Source organism: Petaurus breviceps, unplaced genomic scaffold, assembly GCF_028583685.1.
Source record: "Petaurus breviceps papuanus isolate PSGF00001 unplaced genomic scaffold, PetGlider_PUasm1.0 174, whole genome shotgun sequence".
NCBI classification, from domain to species: domain Eukaryota; kingdom Metazoa; phylum Chordata; class Mammalia; order Diprotodontia; family Petauridae; genus Petaurus; species Petaurus breviceps.
The window spans coordinates 70,876,108-70,897,993 of record NW_027185761.1 but is presented as its reverse complement, the minus strand read 5'-3'; the positions used below and the strand labels follow the sequence as shown (position 1 = coordinate 70,897,993).

At 46.0% G+C, this 21,886-nt stretch overlaps 1 protein-coding gene across 3 annotated transcripts in view; it reads right to left on the bottom strand.

Moving 5' to 3' along the window:
- Positions 1 to 21,886, bottom strand: part of SUGCT (succinyl-CoA:glutarate-CoA transferase) — a 667,680-nt gene that overhangs the window by 607,106 nt on the left and 38,688 nt on the right. For all 3 annotated transcript variants that reach the window (XR_011167603.1, XM_069084394.1, XM_069084395.1), the window contains exon 7: positions 506 to 597. Coding sequence is in view for 2 of the 3 variants with exons in the window: in XM_069084394.1 (XP_068940495.1) it covers positions 506 to 597 (92 nt within the window). In the remaining variant the exon portion in view is untranslated. The remainder of the gene's footprint in view (positions 1 to 505; positions 598 to 21,886) is intronic.

Sequence of the window (21,886 nt, the reverse complement as noted above, 5' to 3'; positions counted from 1 at the left end):
TATATATATATATACACACATATATATACTATTATTAATACTATTTTACTGGGGCGGCCAGGTAGCACAGCAAGGAAGAGCACCAGCCCCAGTGTTGGCATGACCTGGAGATCGAATCCCGGGCTCAGACACTCAGCACCACACCCAGAAATAACTGGCCGTGTAACCTTGAGCAAGTTACTTAACCCTGATTGCTTAAAAAAAAATTTAATATTATTTTATATGTAGTTGGGAAATAAGATATACAGGCACTGGGGCATAGAGATCCACTGGAAAAGTCAAAAGGGGTATGGGAGAAAATATGGGAGAGAGCAGATTGGAGGAGGGGATATCCTGTGGGACTGCTATTTTGGGGCAGTGGGTAGGGGAAATACGGGGAGAAAATTTGTAACTCAAAATCTGGCAGAAACGAATGATGTAAATCAGAAGTTAATAAAGCATTTGAAAAATAAAAATAAAAAAAGAAAAGATTATGTTTTACTGTGTGATCATCAGAAATGTTTACCTCTGGCCCTGTGATGTGCATGAGACCAGAAACAGCAGACATGATGGTATCGTAGCCGGCTCTCTGACTCATTGGACCTGTCTGACCATAACCTGAAACAGGGAGAGAGATGTGTTAGGAAGGACTCCAGACTTCCAGGCCTCGATTCCATTCCCCACTAAAAGAGCAATCACATGTATCCAAGAATCTCAACATATACGGCTGGTATCAGGACCCCTAGGTCCTTGTTCCTAGGGTCTCAGGTCATAGGCCTAGGGCTAGAAGGGATCCCAGAGATCAAACAGAATCCAACCTCTATTTTACAAGTGAGGAAACTGAGGCCCAAGGAGATTAAGTCTCACTTCCCCAAGTTCACATCCAGGTAATAAGAGGCAGAGCCATGAACCTACCTCTCCCGACCTGGGCTCCAGAGTCCACTCAGCTGCATTACACTGGTACATAAAAGGACTTCCCCCCAAACCATTAGATGTGCAAAACTGAATATTGGCATAGATTGTCTCTGAGGTCACAAGTCAAATAGAAGAGTGCTGTCACTGCAAGAACCCATCCAGGAGGAATTAGGAAGCAACCCAGGGTTGGGAGGGGAGGGGAGAACCACAAGCCTCCTTGGATTAGGCTCCAGGGAGCACAGAGAGCTTACAGAGCCCCTCTGAAAGTTCCCCTCTAAGGCGCAGGCAAGTGAAGATAGATGAGGTACTTTCTCATTCTTTCTGGACTGAATGTGCCCAGCTGCTTCCTTTGGGCTCTGGCCCCAGCTCTGTGACTTCTCAGAAGAAAACAGTTCCCTGGTCACTATTCCTCATTCACCTGCTAATTCATTCATTCTTACTAGATTACATGTTCATACTTTCTCAGTGTGCAAATGTAAATTTTCCTATAGACCTGGGATGTAATTGGTGTCAGTGAAATGAGGCCCACAGTCATTAATATGAGAAAGGTAGGATTTGAATCCCAGGCCTCTGGGCTCAGAGACTAGCTTCCTATCCACTATCCCATGCTGCCCTATAGATCCATCCACATTCAGGCACACACACCCATTAACATATATAGATATACCCAGAACTCCTTCAGAAATAATATTTACCCACAATTAACAATAGCTGGAAAGGTTTTCCAGTGTAATTTCCGTCAGGGGACCCTAGCCTCCCTCAGGTCACAGTCACCTTTGGCAGTCATCTGGCAAAGCCTACAGACCCCTTCTCAGAATCATGTTTTTAAATGCACAAAGTCCAGGCTGACAAAGGAAACCCACGACATTAAATGCAGGCATATGTGTGCATACATATTTCAGAGCCCAGAATGACATCACTTTACAAAAATTCAGAGAAAATCTCGAAATGACACATTCAGAAGCAAGGTCTTTTTCAAAGACGAATGGATCCTCCTTGCTGAGTTTGCTGACAGATTTCCACATAAAAGCAGAGAAAGGCAGAAACAAGAAAAATCATAAACCATCACTTTAGAAAAGCTCAGAACATTCTAGAAGAGGTGACGGTAAGAGCAGAGGGGAAGGAAAAAAGGCATGTGTCTTTCACAGTGAGATAGAGAGAAGTCTCTGCCAAAGGTGGCAGAGAAGGTCTGGTTCCACCAAGCAGGGTGGCCAGCTGGGGGCTTCTGAGGGCATCTCTCTGTGCTCAGGGACCCTCTCCTCTACCACATAGAGACTACGTGCAACCACCAGCTTGTGAAGTCCACCAGGGAGTTGAGAGGACGGTGCCATTATCGGGCTGGGCACCTTTCTGTCACAGCTTCTATATGATGCCTCTCTAGGACAGGTGGTCTCCAAAAAGAGTTAAGTCTTCAGAAACCCTGCATTGGACAGATCATGGGTAGTCTTCTCAGGCTTCTGGCCAAGAGCCCAGATGCCTCCTCTGGAAGAAGTCGAGGTCTTTCTCTAACTAAAATGTCTTCTGCAGGAATTCCTTAATCCCCTTAAAGAGTCATCACTGAAAAGAGTTCTTTAAATCAGGAAGAGGTGCGAGAAAGGGGCTGGTGAAAACAGTCGGGCTTGGCCCTAGTTTGGGGTGGAGAGAGGGCCCACAAAAATCCTGATTCCTACAGATCAGAACTCTTCTGGAGCATATCTTGTTTTTAAACAGCAATAGGGCTCCAGAATATTAAGAAAGATGGGGAAATGAATTCATATGAGATTCTTTAAAACTATGGGAAGAGTCCTCCCTAGCTTTGTATTGGTGTTATATTGATAAGGGGCAGTGGTAGTATAATCAAGAGAGTTCTAACCTTGTTTTCAGAAGGGTCCTATGTTAAAATCCTGCCTCTAAAAGTACAAGCTCAGTGACCTAGGCAAGTCACTACAGCTCCCTCAGCAATGACCCCATGGCCTTCCCTGCCTCCCCCACCTTCTGGTGTCTGAATGACAGCTGCAGTCTACTGACTTGTGCTTTAGTCTCAGAGGGTGGGAGACCCAAAGACCCTCCCAACCATCACGGCCTCTCAAGTGAGAAAGAATCTAAGCACCTAGGAGGAGGTCAGCTCAGAAGAGCTTTGGCAGAAACAGGAGATGGAATGCTGCCTGTCCTCACTGGCAGGGCCTTCAATGAAGAGAAAGAGTTTTTCTGAGAAGCTTCAGTGTTCGTGGCGTGAGAGGGTCAGCAAGCAAAAAATGGAAAGCTACGTCCTACTGGGCTGTGGAGAGCCTTGTCTTGTTTACAGTAGTTGGAGACGCTGGTGGGGGTTCAAGAAAGACAATCCACCACAATCACTTAGTTCCCATAGAAGATTCAGTTGAACTCTCTGATGTGCAAGCAGATAGAAATGATGGACAAATTGCTCAGATTACCAAGTTCAAGTGATCGGTCCCTCCTTGTGCAGTCTGAAGCATATCAGAAACAGCCTTCTCCTTTCCGAGAAGGAGAGTGGACTAAACCCAGAGGTACCGCCTTTCCTGCCTAAACTTCAACCACAGATAGCCAATCTACCCCCGCCCCCATCAAGTTCAGGTTTAGGAACGCACAACGAGGGGTCTGATAGAGATGCCATCATTTAGCTCAGAGACAACTGGGAGCACAGTAAACATCTGCACACAAGAGGGGTAGCTCTAGTCTATCTGTGCCCAGACTTATGATACCATAAAGGAAACTGGAGGTTTAGCCAAAAGGCAGTGCTCACTGCTCACTGAGGCCCATGGTAATTACTCCACCTTCTGAATGTGCTCCTGTTTTATTTTGTTGTTCATGTTAATCAGCTGTTAGGATGTAATGGGAATGGGAATCTGAAGAATCTTCCCTGCCCCTTGGCCCCCAGGTAGGCTTAAGTGACTGAGAACCTTCCCTGATTTGAAAATATGCTCTGCCCCCTAATCGGCTGAATGTGGTCACATGGAGCCGGGGGAGGCTTGTTTTTCAGGAATGCCCACACCTTGTTGTTTTGTGATTGGGCAGTGGGACACAAAGCTTGTAACATTCTCTGGACCAGGAGAAGGCTATATAAACCCTGATATGAGGTTCTGCTTTAAGGCTCACTTTGGGCAGAGTTGTATGATTTGGCCAGATGAGACTCTGGGCGGCCATCGAGCCCCCTGGCTTTGAAAACCCAGATGTTGGCGCTTCCCTCTCTGGTAACTAACTAGATATAGATGTGATGGTCAGAAGAGACAGGCTGGAAGCCCTGTCTCCTGGTCTGTATTTTTTTTTTGTCTGCTTGTAACTTCTGTTTGTATTCTCTGAATTTCAGGGTGCTGACTTTTTCCCCTGAACTAGGTAAATGACATATGTTTGATTAAAGTAAGATTGTTAACCCATTTTGAGTTGCTTTCCTTTAGAAAAGCAGATCTAAGAACCTGTGCTAGCAGCGGGTGCTTGCTGCTACATATGATAACACGGATTGTGGATACATTTTTTGCATTAGCTATGCACAGTTTTGTCATTTGTCTTCATGTATGCTAACATTTAGGCATGTTTATTAATATGTAATCCTACTGAGAGTTAGCTTGGCAGAGACTAGGGCACTGAATTCACATTAAGGAAGATATGGCTTCCAATCCTGCCTCACACTCGCCAGAAAGGAGTACACACACTTCTCCACTGTGTATGGTGCCTTCACAAAACTGACTTTGTATTAGAACATAAACAAACACAGATCAGTAGGAATGTTAAACCCGCTCTAGATTGGCCACAATCCAATGAAAATCATATTTGATGAAGGACCATTAAAGAAAGGACTATGAATTAATGGACAAAATGAGGGAGATGCACTAGAGAGTCTTAAGAGGTCATTCAAGCTCTGAACTTGTGGTCCTACGTTGCTGCTTTTGCTTTGCTCTGTTTTGCTACTGTGCTCATCTAGAACCCACGTGTGGTACTCCTCCAGCCCAAAATTACAGTCCTCGGTGGGGTCCCCAAGTTTCCAGGGCACCATGCTGATCTGAGCTCCTACCACTGTGGATCATAAGTTTGATGTGATTCCCATCAATAGTCAACTAATAGACACAATTAGCTACTAGCAAAAATGTATTAGGAACAGCGGTTAAAACATTCCCTGCCCATAAACCTGGAGTACAAGTCTCCACAAATGCCCACCAAGTCTACAGGAAGAGTGGATCCACACTTAGGTGACAAAGACGGTAAGGAACACATGTGACGAGGGCTACTCCCTCCTCTGGCACTGCAGGGTCTCAAAGTCCGTTCTCTGCTGACTCTGCATCTCAGCTCTTCACTGCCAAGGCCAGCTTTCTCTCAAGCCCACAGTCAGCTAGCTCTCTTCCTGCCAGAGGTCACGTTTCTTAAAGATGTTAATGGCCTTGAATGATTGCCTTTCTCTATCTGTGTCTGTGTCTTTTTGGAATATATGCCTCTGCTCCCTCAGCTGGGTCTCAAACCCTCTTGACCTTGACTTCAAATGAATGAATCACTGCTGCTAAATGCCAAGGGCAATGGAAAATCCAAAGAGAAAATCTTCTCCTCCCCCTAAGGGGACTCTTCCTGCCTATAAAGTCCCCAATTCTCAAACTGCTGGCTGATTCTAGGGGTTATCTACTTAAACCTCCCAGGAATATTGTGGATTTTCAGTCCACCCAAACAGGTTGCCCTTTCTGATTCAATGAAGTGACAGAAGAGTAGCCACTCTTTAAGGGGTGTTAACACTGTTTAACCATGCCAACATCTCCTATCTCTGACCTTATCTCATGGCTCCATCAGTTGAGCTGAGAAGGGAGAGGTGGTGATGGGAGTTGAGAGAGATTCTGGATATTTCACTACTGAAAGTGTGCAGCAATAAATTTTGCAAGTGATTATAAAACTTCTGGCCCCAGGGAGGAATGTAGAACTCTCTGATCTCAGCTTCTACAAGCACCAATCAACCAATCAACATTTATTGATAGCCTAAGATGTGCCGGCACAGTGTTCAGCCCTATGAGGAAGGAGATCAGGATGCTAGACATGGAAGTCTGTACAGTTAGAGCAGAAGTTCCCCAGAGCCTCCTCCTTGACTCCACTGAAGAATTCTGCCCTTTCCATGGGCTGAGAGCTTGCCCCTCCCACCTCTGGTCTAGAGAGAATGAGGAAAGTGCTACCGAGAAGCAAGGAAATATTGATGGCTCCAGGTCCCAGGGTACAGATTTGAGCCCAGACTGGCAGGAGATGGGCACCAGTGATCTTCATTCTTCTCCCACCCCATTCCCCTGAATCTGATGCTTCCCGAGGAGGCATTTACTCTTTTGTGTTTACAAGTTTACTTACTTTTCTCAAACTAGAAAATGTGACAAAGCCCTTGATCCATGGCAATACCAAACTGTATCCTACTGACTGCCTGGATGAAGTAGGGAGAGGGGTGTACTGGAGCTGGTCCAAGAGAGGAGAGAGATCGGACCTGCCAGAGCAAGATTTCTGGCTGGGGACTCTGAGTTAAAAACTGGAGTCATTGGTTCTTTTTTTCAGCTCCCAGAGCAGAAAGGAAGGAAACAAGCATAGTACCAGGCATACATGCCAGGCATTGTGCTAAGCTCTTTAAAAATCTGATCTCATCTGATTCTTTCCCAATAGCACTGTGAGATAAAGGCTACTAATATCCCCATTTTACAGTTGAGAAAACTGAGGTAAACAGAGGTTAGGTAATTTGCCTAAGGTCACACAGAGAGTAAGTAATGTGAGGTCAGATCTGAACCCTGGTCTTCATGAATCCAGGCTCAGTGTTCCATCCACTTTACCACCTAGCTGCCTCCACAAGTCAGGCGCAGTACAGACAGTTAACCGGACATACAAGTCAGGCATCGGCTACTATTAACCCTTTAGTGTGGCTGGGTTTGAAAGGAAACTAGTTCCACAGAGTAAGAAGCAGAGAAAGTGGCTGGAGAGATAGGCCAGTCCCAAAGGAGAGTAACCCCTCTCATCAACCACCCCAGTCACCCAGAGGAAGGGGCTCGAAGAGCAGTCTGATCAAGACAAATCAGGAGGGAAAGGGGGGCTATGTGGTCTAAGCCTGGAACAAAGGCTTTCCACTCAGGCACACAAAAACATTGCAAGTAATCTCTGGGATTTCTACAAGCCCAGGGAAAACAACCTGCATAAAACATTCTGAGAAAATGAAAATAAATGGCCAAGCTGGCCTTCAAGGATATCTTAATAATCAGAGATCCATCTGAAGGCAGCAGCAACACAAATCAGCTTGTCACCAAGAGTTCATTTCTTCTCCTGGATGCGACCCAGCCCATAATGGGACAGGCTCCCCATAACAGCATTACAGACACCGGGAACCACAATGTCTGGAGAGCCTGACCAACTAGCAGCAAACCCAAACTTAAATGACAGAGACGTAAAATACATTCTACGGGTAAAAAAGAAAACAAACACTGGGCCAGACTCTCACACCAGCTCATTTCCGACAGCTAGATTCCCACACTGCAAATAGCAGCCCCACGTCAGCCGGGAAAATGACACTGGGAGAAAGAACAGGAAAAAGGCTTGGTCCAGACCTCGCCACAAATAGGGAATAAAAGATCATCTCCAATTCAGTCCAGATAAATGAAGACCCCAGAGGAGCGACAAAGAAACAAGAAACACCTTTAGCTTCACTCTCCTGCCAAGGAGAAAACATTAGATGGAGCCCATCCCTTGTGTTTATTTAATGAAGACAAATGAAACAAATAATCCCATTCGACAAATATATATATATATACACAAAAAAAAATATTAAAGGCCTGCCCTATGCAAGGCTGTGTGCTAGCTGCTAGAACTTGGTCTAAAAACAAACCAGTTGGGGGGTGGCTAGGTGACGCAGTGAGTAAAGCTCCGGCCCCTGAGTCAGGAGGACCCGAGTTCTGTTCCGGCCCAAGACACTTAACACCCACACAAAAAAACTATCCGTGTAACCTTGGGCAAGTTACTTAACCCCAACTGCCCTCCAAAAAGGCAAAAAAAAACCCAGTCTCTGCCTTGTATTAGCTCACATTCTCTTGGGAGGATACAGAATATATGTTGATAAATAAATGCAAAGTAAATTCTAAAGGGAATGACCAGCAAAGAGGGGAATCCTGGAGGAGGTGAGCCCTAAACTGGGCTTTGAAGGAAATTCGGGACTCTCAGAGGTGAAGACAAGAAGAGAGCGCATCCAGGGCATGGGGAATGGTCTCTAAAAAAAGCACAGAGATGGGAGATAAAAGGGGGAGGGGGGGTATTTATTAAGTCCCTACTACGTACCAGGCGCTGTGCTAAATGACTTCCAAATATGCCATTTGATCCTCAAAACCTTCTCTTGTGGGGAAGAGGTGCCGTTCCTACCCCCATTTTATAGTTGCTTTGTTTTTGTTTAACTCCATACTTTGTTCTAAGAGTTCGTCAGGCAACAGTGATCAAGCATTTATTAAGCACCTACTTTGTGTCGAGGCTGCAGGGATTCAAAGAAAGGGAAAATCCAGGCGCTGTCCAGAAGCTCAGCGTCCAGTGAGGAAGACCAAGCACACGGCGATGTTCAGGTGGCTGTTTCTGGAGGGCGGCCAAATGCAGATCATCTTAGAGGAAGGTACTGAAAGTTAAGGAGCAGGGAGAGGCCTCCTGCAGGAGATGGGACTTCAGCTGAGGCTCGAAGGAAGCCAGGGAGTCTGGGAGGCTGACGAGGAAGCAGAGCGTCCCAGGCACGGGGGAAGCCAGAGAAAAGGAACAGGCAAGAGGCCAAGGTCGCCGCCCTGCAGGGCACATAGGGGTGAGCAAGGTCAAGAAAGACTGGAAAGGCTCTGGAGGCCTTTAAAAGCCAGGCAGAGGATTTTAGGTTTGATTCTGGAAGCAGTGACGAAGCACTGGAGCGGACTGAACGGGGGTGGCAGGAGGTCAGATACGGGCTTTGGGAAGGTCCCTTCGACGGCTGCGTGGAGGATGGATCAGGGTGAGGAGAGACTTGAGGCAGGCAGGTTATCTGAATAGTCAGACATGAGGTGATGAGGGCCTGCCCCACACTGGAGGCTGTGTCGGAGACGAGAAGGAAGCATATTCAAAGGAGAAACAGACAGACTTTGGTAAAGATTGGCTGGGGTGGGGCTGAGGGAGAGAGTGAGGAGTCCAGGATGACCCTTCCTAGGCTGGGGGCCTCTGGGCCTGGGAGCATGGCGGTGCCCGGCACAGCAACAAGAAAGTAGGAAGAGGTTTCTGTAGCAGTGGTTTGGGAAATGACAAGGAAGTTTCTTTTTTTTTAGGATTATCAATAAAATATCTATAACAATATACTTTTTTTCAAAAAATGAAAAAGACATAAAATTATTCCCCGAGTTTTAAGCTCTATCCTTTGGTTTAAAATTACCTGAAGATAAGAAATTCTACTTTACCAAAAAAGTTTCTAAGGATCTAAATTTCCCATGAGCCCATGCAGTATTGTGAGAATGAAACTCCTCATTTTTTGAACCACCTATTGAACCCATTCTTTAATTTTGAGCCTAAGATAAATGCCTTGCCAGATTCTCCCCCATCAATAACCCTTTATCACATCAGCCCTCACTTAGTACATCTTACAATGGAGAGATCCATTAGGATCCAAACAACTGAGTATTCTGCTTAGCCTGGGAAAGATAAGGTTGGGGGCTGAGGGTGGGGAAGGAGAGGCCTTGGCAAGTGTCTGAAGGACTAACAGGCAGAAAAGGGATCCAGCTTGTCCTGTTTGGGTCCCAGAAGACAGAAGCAGGAAAGTACAGAGACAAATTTAGGCTATTAGAGATAACAAGGCGGGTGAAGTGGTGGGCTCCCACATAAGAGGCTTGAAGACTATGTCTCCTCTACAGAAGAGATTCCATTCAAGCATGGATTGGTCTGGATGGCCACAGAGGCTCCTTCTAACTCTAAAATTCTGTGATTCCACAATTCTACATCCGTTATTATAGTTAGTTCTAGAAGAGTTTTGCCTAACCATCCATACAAGAAAGATCAAGCACATGAAAAATGTCTGTTTTCCAGATCATGACCTGCAATGGCTAGACATCTTACAGAGCTTGTCCATCAGTATGCACACCTAAGACCACCAGGGCAAATGGACAAGAAGTTGGGCCCAGGATTGAACAGAAGGAGGAGAGCAGGTTATGTGACCTTTAGGAAACTGGAAACCAAGTTAATCAACCCAAGCTTCTCCCTCTTCTTAGTACATTACTCAAGGCATGTTACTGTATAAGCTGCAAGACACGGAAGACAACAGTATCTGAAGAATAGAAAATGAGTATCAATCACAGCAGGTGATGGAGATGCCTGTGAGGCTGTGAAGAGCCAAGAGTATCTAAGCAGCAAAGAAACTAAACAGAAAGAAAAGATGTCATCAGGAAAACTGGGATGAGGGCCCCTCAAAATCAAGAGAAAGTGAGGGAGACTTCCAGCATGATGGGTGGTGGACTTGCAAAATTCTGGGGAGATTCAAATCAGTCATCAGCACCTCAGGAAGTACAAGTGTGAACGGCTCCAGACCAGGATTACTGGAGGGAACACTGGAACTGATGAGATGGCAGATCTCTCTGGTTTATCAGTTTATAGCTCTTTCCCTCTCCCAGAGTAGAAGCTCAATGAGGACAGGGACCACACATTAGCTAAACTCTGTATCGCCCTTTTCACCTAACATTCAGTGGGTGCTTAATGGTTATTTATTAAAGAGAGGGGCATAAAGAGAGGGGCAGGTAGGAAGCTGGACGGTTTCAGAGCACCTTCCAACTTTAAATCTCTGATCTATGACTTTAGCTGTCCCCTGGATCAATGCACATCTGAGTTTACTGATCCGTATCAAAGCCTTACAGTCTCTGAATGTCTTAAGGGTCATAACTAGATTTTAAAGTGCCAACACCACATTTCTGGTGCTGTTTCATACTCTTATATTCTCCTCCCTGGAAGAGTTTCAGTCCTGGAGCCCCTCTCTCCTGGCTGGGGGTGCCTCTTCCAGACAGCAATTTCAGGAGAAGCTCTAGCCACATTTCACTTTACTCTCCTGCAGCCGCCAGAGGTGCCAGCCTCACCTCTCCTCCAGTTCCAGAATCCTGACCCATGGGGAAATCAGTCTTGTCAATGTTCCTAGATGGGGTGCATCAAACTGTACCTGGCAAACAGCAGGTGCTTAATAAGTGTTTATGGAATCCAAGGTGTCCCCACTAACCATCCCTATAACTTTCCTGATAAAAGGCTCCTTTCCTCCCCAGACACCAATACCAGATGGATGTTGTTTCCATTAAAATGGAAATTCTTTGAGTGCAGGGCCTGGCTTTGCTTTTATATCTGAATCCACAATGTATACACTGGATCAGTATATACCATCCGTATTCACACATTACTGGGTACATAGGAAGTACTTAGTAAATTCTTTTTCATTCTTCTATCTTCATATTACTAGTTGGTCCAGGTTGTCTGAGGCAGAATTCAAACACAGGTTTTCCTGACTCCAAATCCAGCATCCTACCCACTGTACCATCTGGCTGCCAAGACAAGGGTTATAAGCATCATTATTTGCATTTTACTGGTGAAGAGACTGACGCTCTGGGAGACAGAGACTCGCTCAGGGTTACAACTCTAGTGAGGATCAGAGGCAAGAAGAGAACCTAGCTTCAGCCAGAACTGGCTTCAGATCTCACCCCAGGCAGCCTGCTTGCTCCTCTGTAAAATGAGGGCTGAGGCTTGATGATCTAAGGCACTTTCCAGTTTACACCCATGATCCTATGACCCCAGGACTACTGCCCCTTCCCCAACCTGAGAACCTGCTTCTCTTCAAGGATTAGCTCTTTCAAGTTCACCAGGATGGCAAAAAAAAGTCTCCACTCAGAGTCAAAGCCCAGGAGGCCTTGTAATTTCACTAATCCAGCCCCTTCACTTTGTAGCGGGGCCACTTGAGGCTCAGAAATTTAAAAAACCAAAACCCTTGCGAGGTCACCCAGCTCAGGACCCAATCAAGATCAGAACTTGCCAGTGTTCTGGGGACTCCACTGGCAAAGGGGACTTCCTTTTGGAGTCTGATTACAATAACCAAACCCTCCTCCTGAGCCAACAGGACCCTACTTCCAGGAAATGTGAATTGGGGAAAATTTTCAAAGAAAAAAAAAATGTAGGCCCTAAGGCAGAGACACTGAACTTGATGTGTTTCCCTTTTCTGTTTATTCAAGTACTTTGCAGCTAAGCCTGAGAAATTCCATTCACGTTCTGGCACACCAGATCCAGGAGTCACTAGGGCTTTTGGGCCTGGCCTGCCCCAGACAATAAGCCTGCCCCCACACGGATTTTATTTGCAGCTTTCTCAAGGTTTTCTGGAAATAGTGTCAAGCTTTGGTCACCCTGCACTGCATAGGAGACCTCTGTGGTCTCATCAAGGGGCTCCTCTGATCAAGCCAATCTTGGCAAGCTGCATGTGGGACTGGAGCCAGGGCACCAGTGCCCTTCTGCGGATGCAGCCACCAAGCTCAGGGATTATCAGAAACATGCCCCCCCCCAAAAAAAAAACATTTGGAAAACTAACTTCTGTGCAACTTCAACATCAGTCTTTCAGGGTTCCCAGGCAAACAGGCATTTATAAATATCTACTGTGTGCTAGGAACAAGATACAAAGAGAAAATAAAACACTCAGTCCTGAAAACCTCATATAGCCTACCTACCAAGCATAGAAATATTAATAATCATCATCGCCATTTATTCATATTAATCATTATGATGCGGCATTAATGACACTAATATCATTATCATTCATAAAATGTCAGGCACTGTGCTAAAGCTACACTTAATTTAAAATAAGAAGCCAGTACCTGCCCTCAAGGAGCTCCTAATCTTAAAGGGCCTGAGAAAAGTGGAAGGGGAATACCAGGAAGTATGGGGTCAAAACCAGGCTGACCAGAGTGGAATGAGCTGAGAGTCCAGTCTCTGCTCCCTAAAAAGGACAATACTGTGAGGATTTGCTACTCTACCCTCCAGCTCTCTAGTCAGAGGGGAGCCGAGGCTAAGGGCGGCCGTGGCCATCAGGGATGGAGTTAGGAGCATGGTGGTAAGTTTAGATGAGGAAACTGAGGTAAAGTGACTAGCCCAAAGTCATTCGGGGGATCATCATCAGAGAACCAGGGCCTTGGAGTCGAGGGCCAGTGACTTTACTACGACACTGTCTGCTTTGTGAAACTTTAAACACTATATGAAGGTCAGTCATTATTTTTGAGAGATGAGCTGTCCAATCCCTTGGCAGGTCCGCACACACAGCAAGAACCCTGGCTGAGCCGGCTGCTCCCCCATCTCCAGAGTAATATTCACCCTGAGCACTAACCCCCACCCCAAAGCTCACAGGCTCAGGAGGCTTCAGTCTACAATGCACCCAATGCCCAGTTCCCACGGTTTTAACTGATTCCCCACCCCCCATCCCATTCACCTGGTAAAGCAAGAAGGGAAACTCACATCCATGGAGCTTTGGGAGAATGTTCTCAAGAGGGACAGCGACAGACCAAAGATGGTGAAAGGACTTCTGACCTCTGCGTCCTGGGAACACCAATTCTGAACATGAAGAGGGGTAAAGTCATCCTTTTCAGGCCATTCCCAGCTGTGAATCCTGGGGCTTTTCAAGTACTTCCGAGATGTTCTACATATTGAGAAGCGTAAGCCTCGAAGGCCCAGAGAAGGGGCTGATCATCCCTCATAGATGTGGAGCTGGAAAGACCCTCTGAGACTTTCAAGTCCAACTCTAACGTTTGACCGACAGGGAACCTGAGTCCCAAGGAGGCTGACTGACTTCCCAGGAAGATACAAGTGGTAAATGGGTACACAGATGAGTGGAGTTTAGCAATTAGGACAACAGTGCATGTTCAGGTCATTCCTGAGAGGCTCCACGGGCCTGTCAAATGCTGGCTTTGGGAGGGCAAACACTATTGTGAAATTTGAGCCTTGCACAATGACCGCTTAGAGACCAGAACTCTTTAAACAAAGGTTGCCCAACCCCCAGCAGGAAAGTGAGGCTGGAGGGTCCAAACCCACCCCCCCTTTTAGATAGGAAGAACCTAAAGCCTAGAGAAGTTACCAGCCTTCTCCCAAGGTCTCAAGGGCAGAGAGAGGAAGAACCAGGACTTGAACTCAGGTCAGCCAACCCCAAGCCAGCACTCTTGCCATTCTGTGAAACTTCCTCCACTTACTAGGCTATGCCAGAAGGGAATCTTGTCTAAGTAGGGGTTGGAGTAGACAGCCACTGAGATTCTTTCCAATTTAGGGATTCTACAAATCTGTGGCTATAAAGGACCCTTGAAATCATAAGATCTTAGATTCAGAAGGAAGATTATCGATTCCCCCTCAATTAACATCTAAGGAAACTGAGGTCCCAAGAAGAGAGTGACGCAAGGTCACTCACCTGGGGCCAGGCCCAGGACTCAGAGTCATATCTTCCACCTTCGAGTGCAGAGCTCCTTCTCCACCACCACCCCTACCCCCACTCCCTGCCACCCAATCTCAGCCATCAGATGCAGTCTTCAGATTAGCTGGCAACTAGGTAAATATTGGTTGACTCACTGTCATTTTTTATCCATGAATATTAAATGACATCCATGCTGCAGGCAGAAAGCTATTCAGAGAGGCTACAGGAGATGCGATGAGGAGCCCTCCAGAGTCAATCAAGGGCAATGAAGGAATGGCACAAACCATCCAGCAGCACTCGCCCAACTTGGCTTCACATCATGGCACCAAGGACACAAACTGAAGCCAAGGTGCATTGGGATTGCTATGCAGGGAATCAGCCTAGGTGTAAATGCTTATTGTTTTCTCTTCCTTCCTCCACAGTGTCCCAGGTTTCCAAAATGGTTAGTGTCCATGGAAATCTGCCTCCAGAGTCCTGAGGTATCCAGGGAGACATGCACAGGATAGAAGGGGGAAAGGTGAAGGAAGGGAAGAAACTGAAAAGGGAGAGTAGTGAGCAGAAATGAAAAGAATACATACAAATGTAATTAAATATAACAAAGTTACCCAAAGGCAAAGTTTGGGGTTTGGTTCCTGGAGCGACTGTCTGGACTGTGAACATCCTGTCATTTTAAGCTCTTCTACCCAAGGCTGTTAAATTGCTGACCTTCTGGATTTTGTGGTGACCTCACCATCTAGTTGCCTTGCTGTGAAGTACTGTCCAGTTATCAATGACCTTCCTAAAATACACAACCCAGAAATGAATGCTCCAGGTTAGGCCTGACCAGAGCTGAAGACACCACGACCATCCGTGCCAGGGTCATTCTGGACTTCCCAATGCAGCCGAAGATCAGCTTAGGGGTTCGGGGCTCTTATGACAACACACTCTCACACGGGGGGGCTCGAGTTAGGAGAGACGAATTCAGATCTCAGCCCTGAGACACCGGACCAGTTGTGCGACCATGACCAAACCAAAGGAAGACAATAAAGCCTGTATCACTGTCTCGCAGGACTGGAGTAAGGCTCTTGTATGATCATCCATGTCAGGAAGGCACTTTGCCAAACATAGAGTACGGTATAATGTCAATTACTGGCCCTGGAGAAGAGAACGCCCTGCTTGAGCCTGCATTCACATTTTTGTTCTATCCTTTACAGCGTGATAGGGCAGCTAGGGGGCATCTCAGCAGACGGACGCTGGGCCTGGAGGTGGGACAACTCCTCTTCCGGAATTCAGATCTGGTCATAGACACTTACTAGCTGTGTGACCCTGAGCAAGTCACTTAACCCTCTTCTCCTCAGTTTCCTCATCTGTAAAATGAGCGAGAAAAAAAAGACAGGTCCATCCTTCCCCTTTCTGACCTAAACCAAGGGCCCCTCACCTCGTTGCCTTCCTCGGAAGTCTTCTCCAGTTTATCAATGACCCTCCTGAGATACGCAACTGGAAAGCCGAGGCTTCCACACCATGGCCCCTGAGCAGCACAGGCCCCCAGAACCAAGCCAGAACCGAGCCGCCGCCGTCCCACACCCTGGTGGTCCAATCTCGCTATCGTGCTTCCTTTGCTCACTCATCTCCTCATTCCTCTAGCGCCAGACCGTTCTTTGGCCTCAGCCTGTCGCCAGGCCTTGTTTGCCTCTTCTACAAATGTCTTTTCGACCTAAGTCGGTCACTGAGGCTTTTGTGTTTCTGCACCAGAACTGCTTCTCTCCGTGTCAGCAGAAGTTCATCTTGAGAGCTTTCTGTCCTTCCTGGACTGATCTGTCTTCAGAGCAAAGGCGCCAAACAGGTAGCTTAAGGGCCAGGCGGTCCACAAAACTCCTGAATGTTGTCCAAACCAGATTAAAAAGCAATGATAAAAAAAATTAAAACAAAACATAGATAATAGTAATCTGTGGTTTTCTTTTTTATCCTTTATAATTTTAAATTTTAGGGGTGGCTAGGTGATGCAGTGAATAGAGCACCGACCCTGGAGTCAGGAGGACCCGAGTTAAAATCTGGTGTCAGACACTTATCACTTATTAGCCGTGTGACCTCGGGCAAGTCACTTACCCCCAACTGCACTGACTTCCCCCCTGCAAAAAAAAAAATTTAATTTTTAAAATGTTGTTTAAAGCTTTAAAATTTCTAAGCCAGTATTTGGCTGGCAGGGATCTATTTCCCTTTGAGTTTGACCCCACTGCCTTAAAGAATCTGGGGCCATGGAACCCTAAGTATGCTTGTTCTGAACCCTCTGAATTTGGTTTCTTTTTAACAGCCACATGAAAGATTCTGCCAAGTCACCAATAATAAGAAAAACAAACCAAAACAACTCTGAGGTTTCACCTCATACCCAGCAAACTGGAAAAGACGACAAGATGGAAACAGTCAGGGTTGGAAAGATTTTGTGAAAACACAGGCCCACTAATCCATTTCGGGCACAGCTGTGAATTGGCTCAACCCTCCGAGAAAACAATTTGAAGTTATATTTTTCCCCCAAAGTGACTAAAATGTCCATAGGCTTTGTCCCAGAAAATCCATTTATAGGTATATACTCCAAAAAAAGGTTCCACATACACCAAAATATTTATAAAACTACAAGAACTGGAAATAAAGAAGATGGCCAGCAAAACAAACAGAAGCACAAAAAAATCCTCCTTTTCCCGCCTCTGAATCTTTGCCTGGCTGTTCCTCACACCTGAAAGCCATTTCTTCCTCCCTTCTGTCCCTCTCTTACTTTGACACTCATCTCCAACACAGCCTTCTCCATGGAGCCTTTCCTGATCCCCTCCTTCACCATATACCTTGTGCTAATGACTCCACACTTCTTGGTATTTATTCTCTCATATTGATTTTGTGCATATGTATCTAGGTATTTACTGCCTCCCACAATCTGGAATGTAAACTCCTTGTGAGTAGGGATTATTCTAGTCATTATGTTTTGTATCCCCTTTCCCTCAGTCAGTGTCTGGCACAGAGCAGGGGCTTAATAACACTTAATAAACATTTGTTGACTGACTGGTTGGATTATTACTGCACCATAAGAAGTATGACTATGACTATAAAAACACATACAGAACCCTGCTGAGCACAGGGGAGCTGAAGGCTCACTTTTCCCCTCTCCTTAGCTCTCAAACACATGGATGGAGTTTCATCCTGGGGGAACTTGGTCTCTGAAGAGAGGAGTCAGGCTCTCTTTCTTGAATTTTCTGACTCAAATCCCTGCTCCCAAGGCAAAGCTTAAGCTTGGCTCATATCTTGGATTTCCCCCAAAAGGGAGTAGAAAGTTGCCTGATGTGCAGTGTGGGTCAGGGATAGGACGGCTATTTATCTCCTCCAAACAAAAGAAAAGTCAAGAGCCCAAAAGACTCCCACAGACAAAATGTAACCAACCATGAAGCCGTAGGTTCTAAGTACTGGCTTACATTACTGGGATGCTGATACTTAACATACTTATGAAAACAGAAAGCTTTCTGCAGGCCTGCTAAGCCAAGCCTCTGTCTCTGTAACGCCATTGTCTCCCTCAAGGTCCATGTCTTCCAGCAAGCCCTTTTCCAAGAATTGCCATAGTGGCTGCATGATGACTGTCCCCAGAGCAAAGCCAGCACCAAGGGAGGAATCGAGGAGCCCTCAAGGAAACCACTCCAGAGAAGCTGATCTCCTGGGATCACTGGTCAGGCACCTGTGCTCAAGGGAAGAAACGTGAAGTAAAACTGGCACCTGCGACTTGGGATGGCGCATGAGACTCCCTGAGGGAGCACATGAATCCAGAGCTGCCAAGGCTGGGAGGGGCTGGCCCTCCCCTAGTCTTTAGGAGAAATGCCTGTTACATGCAACACCTTCCAGAAAGAGCCATAGGGCAGCATCACTCCTCTGAAAGTTTATTTCATGAGCAGCTCTTTTGGAATCAGTGGCTAGTCCTACCTGACACAGATTTGATGCAGGCCCACCTGTGATCCCCACCCTCCACCTCCAACCATCATGAGTATACACGTATGTATGTATGTATGTATGTACATATGTGTGCATGTATGCATGCCTCTGTGTGTGTGTGCTGGGAGGTGGAGAGGAAAAATCAAGGGTCCACCCAGTGTTTGCTGTTTTATACCAAAACACTACCCATTCTCCCTGAGAGTGGCCAGGACAGAGGATTAGAATGGGCTATCCTCTAGCAGAGCATATGGAGTGGACCTGTTTTGTACTGCCATTACATAAAAAATTTGGAGAAAGAAAAAAACTCATATGAACTGATGCAGAGTGAAATAACATTAACCAAGAAAAAATATAGAAAATGACTACAGCAATTTAAATGAAAAGAATAAAGAAATAAAACAACCCTAACCCTAAGAAAGAAGGAATGAAGAAAAGAAGGAAGGAAAAATAAAGAGGCAAATAAAAAGCTCAGAGGGGAACACAAGTAAACAGGTCAAATGTGCATCTTTGTTACTAACTTATATGCACATTTTAAAAAACAAAACGACCATAAGTTTATGATTTCATATTTTTGTTCTTTGTCAGTTGTAATATTTGTGTTTGTTGATGAGGAATTCCACAATATAAAAAAGACTTAAAAAGGAGGTCAAATGACTGGAGGTGACCAGCTATAACAGTCCATCCCAACTTCACTGCAGCCAGTCGGTCTCCTCGTCCTCCACTACCATCTTCTGGAAAAGAAAGAGAAGCCAAGACTGGACAAGTGGCCAGGGCTGAGGGAGTCGAGCTGGAAATGGGGAAGAAGGAGCCATGGGGGTTTGAAGGAAATGGATGAAGGCTGGATCTTAGTGCCCTGGAAACCACTGCTTAGGGTCTCTGGCATCAGACAGCCAGTACTTAGCTCCCAGTGACAGAGTGCTTTGGCACACTAAGGCCAGTGGAGAGGGCCAGGTGGGGAGGAGGAGGAGAAGGGAAACTATCAGTCTGTCTATCCACTCTACTAGATGCTGCATATATCATGCCAGATAAACAGGCCAGGATCTGCATCGAACCCAAAAGGCCTGTTATTTAAGAGCTGAATTGCTTCTCCGTGTGTTAATAATCCTTGCAGAAATGCATCTCTAAGTATACAGAAATGAAGGCAAATTTTTACAGAAGCAGACGGAGGTGAAGTGCAGTCTGGGAGAGGGGCTTGACCCATGGGGGCCTGGTCCTCGAGCACAGTCAATATTCTCTCCCAGGAGCAATGTGAGTGGAGGCTTGGGGAGGCCACTTGCAGAAAACTGGGGCAGTGGCCCTGCCTCACAGCATGGCAGGGGTGTCTGTGACTGTTGGTGGCTCACTGTATGGTGATAAAAAAAACTTTTTAACTGGCTGCTGGTCTGGAACTAAGTGAGCAGACAAAAGGCCCAGAGAGCAGAAAGGCTGGATGGACCCACTAGCTTTTCTTAAATAAAAAACTTTTTCTTGATGGGTTTCATTTTTACATTCCAGATACAGATTACTCACATTTTGTCAGCAGTCTACATGGGACAAAGTGAAACTTTATTAAGCAAAATTAATAAGACGGTGACTTTGTCTGAAAGTATCTGCAACTTTTCACTTCTCTCTCTCTCTCTCTCACTCACACACACACACACACACACACACACATACACACAGCACCCTCAAATTATTTTAAATGGACAGAAATCTATGTTCTCTCTGTCCCAGCCCACAATCCATGGGGGGCGGGGGGCCGCAATTTTCTTGTAACCAACATGCAAAATCACTGTCTGCACAGTAACTCTAAATGTCTCCTCCATCCTAAAGCCATCAGCCCGCTGTAATGAAAGGCATGTTCAACTATCAGTCTCTAGAGCCGCAGATGGTCCAAAGCGGCTTCTTTTTGCAGCATTGCTGTAATTAATCACATAAACTGTTCTCATGTCATTCTCCATCCGTTTATATAGGTCCTCAAACTTGCTCATTTTTAGTAAGGGGGCTAGGGAGTGATAAAGGGGAGGGCAGATGGGGGGGGCAGTCGGGTGCACTTTTGAAAAGGGACAGGGTCAAAGGAGAAAACAGAGTAAGGGGAGGGGTGGGATAGGATGGAGGGAAATTAAATCTTTCACAGCGTGACCATTATGGAAGTGTTTTGCATATCTACATGTGTATAACTATATTGAATTCAATATAGGTTCTCAATGAGGGTGGGTGGTGAGGGAAGAAGGGAGAGAATGTGGAACTCAAAGTTTTAAAAACAAATGTTAAAAACTTTTTACATGCAACTGGAAAATAAGATATACAGGCAATGGGGTATAGAAATCTATCTTGCCCTATAAGAAAATAAGGGGGAAGGGGACAAGGGGGGGGCATGACAGAAGGGAGGGCAGACTGGGGGAAGGGGTCATCAGAATGCACACCATCTTGAGGGAGGGGGAGGGGAGAGATGGGGAGAAAATTGGGAACTTAAAATCTTGTGGAAATGAATGTGGAAAACTAAAAAAAATCCATTTTTAATCGCTCATTTCTATAATATTGATGCTATAATATCAACAGGATGAATTATTCTTTCTATCCTATTCATTTCACTCTGCAACAATTCACACAAATCTTTCCATGTCTTTGGAAATCACCTCTTTCCTCATCTCTTAGAGCACAATAGCACTCTCCGGAAGTTTTCAGTTGAGAGGGGAGAAATTCTTGAAGTGTCTGGATGGGGGAGACTCTCCCTTACCCAGTCACCATCGCCCTTGGGGGTTTCTACGCTTTGGGTTGGCTTTATTCTTCCCTGATCCAGAGTGAATGACTATGGCAGATGGGATGATCCTAGGAGCTTGGCAAGGTCAGAAGAGCAGCAGATGCCCAAGGACAGAAGGAAGCCTCGAAGTCTGCCCTAGTGACGAGCAGCTAAGTGAAGATGATCCAGCCCAGACCTGAGGGTGCCTGGCGGCTGAGACAGCATGTGCTGTAAGCCACACACCTGGCATCTGGGGAGAGGCACAACGCTCTCCAAGGATCATGGTGGCAGAGGGAAGCGGCCTCCTGGTGTGAAAGGCTGATATAATTCGGAACTTGCTATATATTATTTCTGTAGAAGTCCCTTGGTGGGAGCTAATTGATGTTAATTTGATCATTCACACTGAAGAGAGATCAAGTGACAAATTGATAATGAGCCATTCCGTACTAGTCAGAAGATACCCAAGACACAGTAGATGGTCAACTGCAGGTGGAATGACACAGTGAAGGAGGGATCATGGGCCATAGTTTTAGAACCTCACAGGCCCTGGGCACTACCCCGAGGGGTGATGGAACAGGAGCCTTCCTCTGAGGGCCTGACTTGCGAGCCCAAGGAGAAACTGGGAGAGTGAGCACAGATCCTGTACGCAGGAGACAGAGAAGGTGGTCCACAAATGCTGGATAACTGGAACTGCTTCAGACGTTCCAATAAGACACAATAAAAAAGAATATAAGACCTTTCTTTACAAATGCCAATGAAATTATCCACACATATAGCTGCCTCCCCCACCACACGTGTACATGTATGCACACACATGCACACGCGTACACACATATGCATGCAGACACATGCGTACACATGTGCACATAGTACACATACATGCGCACACACAGACACAATCACCACCAGCACATCTGTATGTGGTGTATGTATATTTTATC